Below are 12,076 nucleotides of genomic sequence, written 5' to 3'. Positions count from 1 at the left end.
TGATGAAGGAGGGATTTAACTCTCAACAACAGCCGACTGTTGAGTGGGTTGGAGGGAGTTAATTATCCATAACAACTGGTATCAGAGCCGATGGTGGGTCAGAGCCTGTGATTGGTCATGAAGATCAGTAGAAGAAGATTGCTGCGAAGTTTGTCAAAGCAGAGGATGATAGTGAGGTGCTATGGAGATTCAATCAAAGTTGATGATGATACGAATGTATGAAGAAGGTGATGGTGTGAAGCCCATAAAGAACAAGGCTTGTGACAAGCCAGAGGATGCTCGTTTTCAAGATGGGGCAAAGGTGATAGAGTTGAAGCCCACGAGAAACAAGTTTTGAGGATAAGTCAAGAGTGGGTGCTAGTTCTTAAGATGGGGCAAGGGGTATGAAGAATGAAGGGGTTTGCTCTAAGCCCGATAAAGAGCAAAGAGGAATATGAAGAGGAGAGGTTTGTTACTTTAAACCAGAAAAGCAATTGATGAAGATGAGTTGAAGATTGGTGGGTTGTCATGCGTAAGCAATTGAACACCAACGGGGTGGATAGATAAGATAGAGAAAATTAAGAATGATGAATTTGAGAAAAGGTGGAGATTGTTAGAGTGTTTCTTAAGTTCATCATAGTGCTTTATTTGAGGTGGAGAAATCTTTAGTTGAGGTGGAGTTGTGAAGAAATTCTTATTCAAGGTGGAGCTATGGAGAAGCACGTAAAGATTGAATTTTGAGCTAAGGTGGAGATAGTTGGGTTTGTGGCTCAAAATTTGTGTGTAGAAAATTAGTTTCCTTTTTCATTTTGGAAGCTGCAAGAAACAGTTTCCTGATTGATTTTGGAATCCAGAAGACTTGGGGAAAAAGGCTGAAGATTTGGGAAATAAGCTATACTTGCTATTTTAGAGTTGAAGATGGATATGGTAACTCCTTGTAGGTAAGTTGATCCTTATCCAACAAGGAATTGGATTGAGGAATACTTGTCCAACAAGGAATTGGATTTTGAAAACTCTATAAATAGAGATGGGTATGAGGGGTTTAGAAAGAGAGAGAAAGAAAAGAGAAAAGATGTAAGGGGTTTAAGGGTGAGTGCTATGAGGAGAGTGGAGAGTATATGTAATTCCCGAGTGTATACATGTAGCCTCAAAAGAGATGATAAGTGAGTGAGTGGGGTTTTGACACGTGGTTGTATATTCTCTTCCTTAATTCATAATAGTAAAATCTCTCTCTCCCATGGACGTAACCCTAGAGTTGGGTGAACCGTGTAAAATATTGTGTTATGTGTTGATGTGTATGATTGTTATCTCCATATATGCTTGTGTTGATGTGATGTGATGATGCTTCCGCTGTGTGTGATGAAAGAGGGATTTAACTCTCAACAACAACCGACCGTTAAGTAGGTTGGAGGGAGTTAATTATCCCTAATAAGTCTCCCATCCCTTTTGGACAGGTCCAAAGTTGTGGTGCTCAATTTCATATCGGAGAGAGTGTCTCATCCAAGACTAAGTTGTTGAAAAGCAAGGTGATGTCGAAAGTTGGTAGGGAAGTGATGGTGAAGTTGGTCCTCTTAAGACTCCCAACCCATTTCTATGCAATGTTTTAAGCTCCCAAAGTAGAATTGCAAGAAGTTAAACAACATTTTTCTAAAAATTTAGAGTGGTGAAGAAAGGACCAACAAACTCAATTGGATTAGCTGAGATAAAAAATCTGCAAATCCAAAAGTAATGGCGATTTAGGCTTCAAGAATGTCGAAGCTTTCAATTAGACTCTCCTCGTGAAATTAGCATGGAGGATGGAGATTGGCGATGAGTCCCTGTTATTCAAATATTTTTTTTTATTTAAAAAAAAAAAGTATTTCAAAAATTGTAACTTTGTTGATGCCTTAAACTAGTCCGGTGTTTCTCGGGTTTAGAAAAGTATCATTTCGGATCGAGAGGTCATCAAGAGAAGTATGAAGTGGCGCATTGGTAACTATTTGCTGGTCAATTGTTGGAAGGATAATTGGCTTCTAGATGCCTCTAATTTTGCTATTACATTTAAGATTTATGGGGTTAATTTTTCCTCTATTGCGGATCTTATCAATCAATCCACTCACAAATGGAATTATGGTTTGGTGGTCAGCTCTTCTACTAGTGGGATAAAGAGCTCATCCTTCAAATTCCCTTAAGTTCTTTAGGGAGTGCTGATTGTAAGGTTTGGGGTGCCTCAAAAGATGACAAATTTTTAGTTAGGAGTGCTTATCATGTTGCTCTATCAGTTATCAACAAAAAGTCGGACAAATTTTCAGATGTTGGATGTAGCTTTGATGCGGTCAGAGGTCTCATGTGGAAACAGTTATGGTTTTCGTTCTCACAAGAAGATTCAATTATTTTTATGGTAATATCATCACGAGAGAATCCTAGTGAACAACAAGCTTTTATTGCGTGGAATTTCTCAGATGTCTTCTTGCCCTTTGTGTGAGAACTATGTCGAGGCGGTAGACCAGCTCCTTTTTACATGTCATTTTGCTTGTGTGGTTTGGAAGCTTACCCCTCTTAAGATTGACTTTCTTGGCCAGTTCCCCATATTATGGCGAAAGTGTTGGGTTGATCTTTGTGCTCGTTGGAACAAGACTGAGGATTCGATGACTGCACCAGTTTGGCAGCCTTCATTTGTTGGACTATTTGAAAATGCAGAAATGACCTTATTTTTAAGCAAAAAAAGGTGGGATCCATTCGATGCAACCCATAAAGCTCTTGTAAATTTTTGAGAGTTCAAGGAAATTTCCTGGCAAAATCGGATGCTCTCTCTTCTCCCTCCTCCTGCTTCTACGTGCGAGACGTGGACTACGCCGGATGTGGTTATTCTAAAACTCAACTTTGATGTTGCTTTTAATTCATCTAAGAAGGCCTGTGGAGGCGGTTTGATCTTTAGAAATCATCTTGGCCAGCCCATTAAGGTCGCCTCGGTTTTTCTTGACAATGTTAGTGGTCCTTCGCTGGCTGAAGGTCTCGTTCTTTGAGAATCTCTTGTTCTTCTTAAAAGCTGAGGCAACTATGATGTGGTGGTTGAAGGGGACTCTCAATTTGTGATGAAGTTGCAGGTATCTGTTGAAGCTTTAACGGTGATTTTCAATGATGTTAAACCTCTTTTGAAGGACTGTGGGGCTCTTCCCATGTTTGGATTCCTCGTGGTGGAAACGCTGTAGCTAACGTGTTGAGCAAGAATGTAGGGCTCTTCTCATGTTTGGGTTCCTTGTGGTGGAAACGTTGTAGCTGATGTGTTGAGCAAGAAGGAATGTGGTGACGTCAAGTTGAGCATCAGCCCCAATTGCTGTTAGATGCTCTCTTTCCGGACTGTATCTCGTTTCTCATGAATGATATTGTTTGCTTCTTGGTGTCAAAATAATAATAATAATAATAATAATAATAAAATGAGGTCTCCAACAAAAACAAAAACTTTTCAAGCCAAACCTAAATAATACTCCCTCCGTCCCACCCAATATAAGTGTTACTTATGAGGAGTAGTAATTTTTAAGGGGACATGTGAAATATATATTGTCTGTCTAAAATATTACTAACTTGCCCTTTTAAGTTTTGAATATTCAAGTTTGAAATTTAAATTCAAAAGACATTTTTGGAATGATGTGAAATATATTGTTTGAAAAAAAAAAATGGACACTTATTTTGGAACAGACAAAAAAAGAAAGCATGACACTTATTTTGGAACGGAGGGAGTACTAATAACATAATAATAAATGTCTAAAATTTTTAGCTTAAACTTAACCCAGTTGTTCAAGTTGACATTTTTATTACCTAAACAGAGATGTTGACAGAGTGGGCATGGGACACCACATCCTCGTTCCAAATTCATCTCACCAAGAAAAAGATAATTGAAACATCTCAATATAATTCTCAACAAAATCAAAAAATATATATATTTAAAAAAAAACAGATTCAATATCACCAAATATTTAACAAATATAAACTTCATAAATTTCCTAGTCACATCATGAAAAATATATATATAAAAAAAAAAAAAAATCATATTTGTACAAGGCTAAAAACTAAATGGGGATGGATTTTAACTTCCATTTTCCAACCTAACCTCTTGTAGGCATGGAAGTATTTATTCACATTATTGTTGTTCCAAACAAGAAAACCTAAAGCTGTAACAACCAAAAAAAAAAAAGAAAAAACCAGAATACCCAAAGTGTAATCTAGTTCAATGCAACAATCGGAAGAAAAGTTAAGCTTTAATCTCAGAACAATTCAACCAAAACATAAAACCAACTACAAAAGTGTGCTTCACAAATCTGTTTCTCAGTATTTAACTCAAGCTAGACACCGAGATGCTAAAAAAAAGGACCAATCATTAAGAGGCATTTTCAGATCCTCTGATTTGGTCAACCTTTGATAAATAGATCTTCCTTCAGCAATAATTTCACTATAGAAACAAACTGGAGGAAAATGCAACACATTCAAGAAGGTAAATGCTAAAGTGCCACACAGTTCCAAAGTTAAATATTTAAATCCAGCAAATCAAACAAAAACTGCATTGCTATTCAAAAGACAACACAACTAGCAAAACTGTCGCAGAGAAATAAAATGTCTTTTACAAGGAAAACAAGACAATTCAAGTTTAACTTAGATAATGCCAATCTTGTTGGCCACATCCAAGGCATCATAGTCTGGAGTCAATCGAACGTAAGCCTTCTTGGTTCCGTCAGGCCTGAATCACAAGAATACAATGAGGGTTATTCAGGTTCAGAAAAATGCCGTATAAAAAGAAAATAGCATTGGGGTTGCCGCGGGGAACAGAAAGAGAACTACATTTTCAGATTATTGATATTTCAATCAATGCCAAGGTGTTGATTACTCAAACCGAGCAAGTGTTTTGTCTGAATTGCACAAACTGATCTACCAAAAGATTCATTCCTCATAAAACAACTCCAATGAGCGCAAAAATCTGAACAAAAGAATAATACCACCTGTCTCCAAAATCCTGACAACTAGTACCAGTTCTAGCAAATATTGGGGTTTTGGGGGGGGGATGACAGAAAGTGAACTACATTTTCAGATTATTGATATTTCAATCAATGCCAAGGTGTTGATTACTCAAACCGAGCAAGTGTTTTGTCTGAATTGCACAAACTGATCTACCAAAAGATTCATTCCTCATAAAACAACTCCAATGAGTGCAAAAATCTGAACAAAAGAATAATACCACCTGTCTCCAAAATCCTGACAACTAGTACCAGTTCTAGACCATACTAAGTATGATGGGAAGTGTGTGTTGAAGTACTTCTAGAACAGATAAAATCTTGTCGGTGGATAAGTGTGCTAATATTATGGCTACCTGATCAAAGTGTTCACTTTCTTGGTCTGAATGTCATACATCTTCTTCACTGCAGCTTTAATCTTTTTCTTATCAGCACGGATGTCAACGATGAAAACTAGGGTGTTGTTATCCTCAATCTTCTTCATTGCAGATTCAGTGGTCAGTGGATATTTGAGTATTTGATAGTGGTCCAACTTGTTTCTAGGAGGAGCACTGATGCGTGGATACTTGGGGTTCCTGTCCTTTTTCAATGTCCTCGGCCGGTGAAAGGTAACTGATGTTCGGATCTTCTTAACTTTCTTCTTGATAGTTGAACCCGATTTCACAGCCTTAGCAGTCTTCAAGGCCTGTGCCTTTGGATCAGCCTTTTTTGTACTGTCAGCTGTAATAAAATGAAAGCTCAACAATACGTAAAACAGCAAGACAACAGCAGGGAAGCCATGTATAAACAATCGGGCAAAAGAGGTTTCACTCCTAAAACATAACCAATGGCTCAATCAGGGGACGCAGGACCTAACTTTCATGCATACGGAGGCTGACTTTTAGCCATCTTCTTATTTTTATTTTTATTTTTTTTTCCGAAACACTATGACCTCAAAAGCAGCAACCAGTAAACAATTAAAAAATAAAAAGGTAAACCCAAACAGTAACTTGAAATAGCATTTGCTTATAAAAGGATTTCAATCAGAACCTGATTGCATTATAGACAATCATGGCACTAAACAGGCCTTCAATTGCCCCAATGTCCATCTAAATAATACAAGTCCTAGTTAAACATCAATATCTAAATCAAAGAAGAAAAGATACGTTCACATATTACATGTATAACATGTACAAATAGACAGCAGATACAAATCACGAAACATCAGGATACAAACACAGACACAGTGACGTATTTAATAAACACGCAAGTTTCTTAGAGAAGGGCATGCTTGTTAATGAAAGAGTCCAAGGCTCCTAGCCATATATTATCGTGTCAGATGCAAAGACCTGCTAACGGCGTGTCCATGTTATTTAGCTCTAAATAATCCTCTTGGGGGAATATGTCCGTCTAAGAAGCACGGACACGGATACGACACGACACGGACACGGTGACACGGCAAATCCCAAAAAATTAGGACACGGACACGGCGAATAGTGTATATATATATATATATATATTCCAACCTAAACATATCAGTGTTTTTTTAAAAAAATTATTATTAATGCTTTTTTTAAAAAAATTATTAATGCTGATATATATATATATATATATATATATATATATATATCACTGATATGTTAGTATATATATATATATCAGCATCTTTAGGACACGGAAACGGCGAATTGTGGCATCTTTATGTTGGTATATATATATATCAGCATCTTTAGGATAGTACAAAACAAAAAATAGAACATATCAGCATTAAAATTAAAAAAAAAAAAAATTAACATATCAGCATTAAAAATTAAAAAAAAAAAAAAAAATCCAGAAAAGTGTGTCCGAGCTGTGTCCGAGCTGCCTGAGCCGTGTCCGAGCCGTGTCCGAAAATTAAAAAAAATAAAAAAAATTCCAGACACGTTTTTTGGCGTGTCCGACATGTGTCGGGGCATGTCCGATGCGTGTCCGTGTCCGACACGTGTCGGACATGGATTCTTCGCCCATTTTGAAGTGTCCGTGCTTCCTAAATGTCAGTGTTCTCTAGTTCTAAATACTCCTCCTGGGACACGTCCCATTCTCTAGGTCTACATAATTCACAAAATCCAGAAATTTTCTACTATGTGCATATACTCCCAATCAATTATTGGAGATGTTTAGCATTAAACCATATCCTATTTTCAACATAGAAATACATGACCCAGAATTATCATGTCACTCCTATCCCACGTCTCCAATTGCGTCCAATTTATTTTCTTTTAGGTCAAATTTTGGGTGCTTCTCATAGATCTTGTCCAGCACAATTCATGCTCATTCTTACTAAGACGAACAGAAACTGCACAAGGATTGAGGTTCAACGCATCTGTAAAGCATTTAACTTTTTCTCTTACATAGTAACCCACTAACCCCTGGTCCCGACCATGTCCCTCTTCTATGGCAGATTTTTAAAATAAAATGGTCACAATGAAGATCATTGCTTCAAAAACTCTTGAGTTTCTTATTTCCCTCAAAAAAATTATTGAAATGGGAATATAAGCACATATGCAAACTACAAACTAACAACTGCTTTACTCATTATATCTCTCCACCAGCTAATGCTTCTTAATCCATACAATGTCAACAACAAATTACTCATTAAAGAGGCCTATTACAAAACCACCCCACCAATAATCCGTGAAGTCTTAAAATGGCAAAAAAAAGAAAAAGAAAAAGAAATGAAACCTAATTCTCTATCGTCTAATACCTTATAAACCAATATAACACAAGAATAGGAAATTCTTTCAATACATACCTTTAGGAGCCATTGGTGATCACTGTTAAACACGCCCAGACTAACCTAATTAAACCAGTAAAATCACAACCACAAAAATGAACATTGTTAGTACTTTGAAATTGAAAATAGATTCAATATCGACTCAATTACAACATCTCTAACAAAATTTCTGATTCATTTTCGAACTACGCATTCGATAAATACAGACCAACATACAGATCTACAATACACAGATCCTGATACACATACGTATAATATATATATATATAGATATTGGGAGTGATCTATAGCTTTAACACAAAATTCTAAAGCAAATCGAAGAACAAATGACACTAACCTGAATTGCAGCGGCTGTCGAGTAGGGTTCTAAAGAATTAAACACAGCTTATATAGTCGCTTAATTACCGAAATAGCCTTATTTTTCTTCTTCTGTTTTCTATTTTGGTCCTCACCTATTGAATATGGGCCGGCCCATTACGACATACAAAGAAGTAGATCAACTTGTGAGTTTGGGCTGTGTGTTAAATCGTGTCGCTTTGCTTCTCTTGTAAGTTTGGGCTTATTTTTTTTTTCTGTTAAGTAATGCAGATAAGAATTTATGTTTTGTTTGAAAAAAAAGGGATGGAACATGCTTTCAAGTTTTGTCATTTGATTGGAGGGAAAGAAAGAGAGGAAGGGATGGAAGAGCAAGCATTCCTTCAGGCAAAATTTTTTTATTGGTCCAAAATTGAGTGAAAAAGAGGAGGAAAATAAAGAAAAATTGTCCATAAATATGGAATACCATTTTCGCTTTCAATTTTTCACAAAATCACTTTATTACTATTTTTGTAGGTTTATATATTGAGGATATATTGGTAAAAAATATATAATTTCTCATTTCTTTTCCCTCCAAATAAAAAAATCAATTTGTCACCTCATTCGTATTTTTACTATTTCTTTCATTTAACTAAACAAGAGTGAATATTGAACCTCATTCGTATTTTTACTATTTCTTTCATTTAACTAGGGTAGTTTATCCATCCCTCTTTTTCTCCCTTCCATTTATTTTTTTCATTCTTCCCACCAAATAGAGTATAAAATATTGAGAAAACTAAAAGTTGGTGGAGTTACGGCCATTAAATTAAAATTTTTTTTTTATTTTATTTTTTATAACAAAAATAAAGTCAAGAAATGTATAATAGATGATTATTTATTTTTTCATCGGTTCAAATTGGGCGAAAAAGAGGAGGGAAATAAAGAAAAATATCTAACGATGTTAGGATTTAAGCACTTATTAGTACATCAATTACGCAATTATGTTATATTTCGAGAATAAATTCATGCATTGGTGCACCTATTATAACAAAAAGTAGCAATAAATTTGTATATTATGTAACATTGCTCATAGTGGCCAAAAAAAAAAAAAAAAATTTTATAGCATTTTAATCATTTTGCTTCAAAGCTTAAATAACAAGATGGAGAGAGAAAATACGTTGAGTAAAAAGTAATAAAAATGTGCACTTTTACTACATGAATCAATGAGTTAAGAGCTAGGCAGCATCTATTAAGTATTTTCTGATCCAAATCTCTCAGCCATCTCACCACCGTAATCAAAACACTTTCTTCACTTGATGTATTTCTAACTAGTGAGTGAGTGCTAGAAGGTCAAATATTCACCAAAGTCTAAGCCAAACTCACAACACAATGCACACAATTGAAAGGCACATTGACATTATTGCACAATATTCTCAACCTTCATAATATTATTTACAGAAATTTTTACAAAAAATAATTTGAACTAATCGTGGGTGGACAACCAAAATATATGAACATTTTGATTCTATGAATAATAATAATAATAATTTAAAATAATAGAGGTTTCCATTTTTCCTTCTAGAGGAATTATTTTATAATTTCCGTGGAATCTAAATTTCACAACTAGTATGATCTGGGCATGTGTATAATTGTGATAAAACAATATATTACACATTTACCATGAATCTCATAAATAAAAAATCTTTTTTCACATTATCATTGTCTGAGCTAAATAACTATTACATGGAAGTCAATTCTAATGTCAATTTTTTAATTTTTTTTTTTCCTTTCAATATCAATATATATCTAACTTGTTTTATTGATTCTTTCTTTTATAAAATTTCGATAAATTGAAATATTGAAGGAAATTAAAATTAAATTATTGGATCACTCTTTCACGATATTTTGTGATTTAATTAACTTTAAATGTATTCTCATAGTGGTTCTACTAGAGGATAAAGTTGTTAAATGAGAAACATATATATACCGTTTTCATTTTTTTTTAAGTTGACAAAGAAGTAAAAACTTAATAGTTATTTTTATTAAATATTTTTCATTAATAACCTCTTAAACCTCGGACAATTGAAGCAATCAATATTGTTTTTTTTTTTTTTTAGCAACATTTGTATACCATACATTCTTCTTCAAAGCTTATGCATTTCTATTTAAATGCGTATCTAATGTAGGCTTCACTAATGGGGACGAGAGCCAAACCCAAACAGACTCCATTAAATATAGCCAAAGAAAGACATCTTGATGCATGAATGGTAGAGTTAAAAGAGGGAATTGGATTGGTAGATTGAGGGAGCAACGTACCAAAAGGAACAAGAAGAAAATATAAGATCAGCAATAATATTTATTTGAGAAACTATGAGGGTGGAAATTCAAAAACTGATATTAATTAGCAACGACAAGTGAAACATCACATGAATATTCATTATATCAATGCTAAACTAGGTCATACAATATTTAGTAGCGGTGCCAAAATGGTTAAAAACCCATCAATCCGTCCACATATGTCCCTTTTTTTAATGAATTTGAGTGAACCATATTTAAAGTGGGTCAAAAATAAATTGGAGAATTTTTCACCAGTTGAAAGTAAAAAAAAAAGAAAAAGAACAGATTGTTTTTCCTATCCTCCCACCTAACAGATTGTCAATTAAAAATCTTTAGCAGTCTAAATTAAATCAAATCAAATCTTTGATAAGTCCATGTAGCATTTTCTTCACTTGGGTGTATTTCAACCTGTGGAATGGCACTTGGAGGCCACCAAGTCTAGACAAACTCACAACACAATTGAAAGGCACATTGAAATTACACGGCAACAGTGCCAACCTTCATAACCTTACACAAATATTAGAACATTTTGATTTTATCAAATAATAATAATAATTAAAAAATATTGGAGGTTTCCATTATTTCTTAATCTCTTGTTTTATGACTTATCTGGAATCTAAATTTCACAACTATGACATGCACTTGTATATAACTTATGATAGAACAAAATCTCACACATTTACCATGAATCTCATGAATGAAAATCTTTTTTATCTATAAAATGAGCTAAATGACAAACTTAATTCTATTATAAGGAACTCAATTTTACCGAATTAAATATATAAATTGAAATATTGGAAGAAATTCTTTGATCTTTTTTCGAGAATTAGGAATTCAGTTACTTCAAAATGTATTCTGTAATTCGCTTGTAATATAATTCGGGTGCTATCTATTCTGTAATTGGGTTGTAATATAATTGGGGGGTAATGGCACCTAAACCCTACTTGTGAATGTAAAAATGGAAACTGGGATAGAATTCTGTCTCTCTAAAATTTAAATGGTTGACACTTTTTTGTTAATGGGTTGTTGGATTTTATATTGATTAGTTTCACATATTCAATCTTTTAACTATATATATATACTGTCTTTAAATTTAGCCCAAGACATTCTGATGCACGAAGGTCAGAGTTTAGAAAGGGAATTGGAATCCTAGATTGAGGACCAAATTGACTAGGACAACAGGAACAGTATTACAACAGAAAAAGAAGAGGAACAATGCACCAAAAGCAACAAGAAGCAAAAGAATAAGAACTTCATAAGATCGAAATTTAGAGCAAGTATAAAAATACAAGATCAACAGTAATATTTATCTGAGAAACTATAAGGAAGCATATTCAAAAACTGATATTAGTAAGAGAGGTGAAATATAAGTGAATACTCATTATTTCAGTGCTAAACTAGGTGATACAACACCAATTAGAGTGAACAAGTTATGACGTGTGCTATTGTGTTTAAGTATTTGAAAGTTGGATGCTAAGTGCTTCCATAACTAATAATAAATAATAAATTGATTACAATTCTTATATCAATAAATGCATATTAGAAATTGTTTACTATTTTTATCGTCTCAACTGAAAGAGGATGAACATCTCTTGCTGTGTAAACTACAGCAGCCAAAAAAACATAGATTCAGCCCAGAAAAATAAAATTAAGTAGAAATGATGTCTGTTGTCAAACTACCTCCAAAAGCTTTGCAGCTCCACCATCATCCTTGACCCACTTCTTCCCA

The 12,076-nt window shown here is 34.2% G+C and overlaps 1 protein-coding gene across 1 annotated transcript; it reads right to left on the bottom strand.

The window, feature by feature from the left end:
- Positions 1-4,503: 4,503 nt before the first annotated feature.
- Positions 4,504-8,111, bottom strand: LOC132312017 (large ribosomal subunit protein uL23). The gene is made up of 4 exons (XM_059810224.1): positions 8,054-8,111; positions 7,735-7,779; positions 5,321-5,684; positions 4,504-4,693 (listed from the first exon to the last, which is right to left on the bottom strand). Exons 2-4 carry the CDS (start codon positions 7,745-7,747, stop codon positions 4,609-4,611), a joined length of 462 nt encoding a protein of 153 aa, XP_059666207.1. The 5' UTR covers positions 7,748-7,779; positions 8,054-8,111; the 3' UTR covers positions 4,504-4,608.
- Between the last annotated feature and the right edge of the window lie 3,965 nt (positions 8,112-12,076).

The sequence above is a fragment of the Cornus florida genome, unplaced genomic scaffold (assembly GCF_030987335.1).
Source record: "Cornus florida cultivar Cherokee Brave unplaced genomic scaffold, ASM3098733v1 CherokeeBrave_3.0.0_Hap2_Chr06, whole genome shotgun sequence".
In the NCBI taxonomy this organism is placed as follows: Eukaryota; Viridiplantae; Streptophyta; class Magnoliopsida; order Cornales; family Cornaceae; genus Cornus; species Cornus florida.
This window is presented reverse-complemented; position numbering and strand designations above follow the sequence as displayed.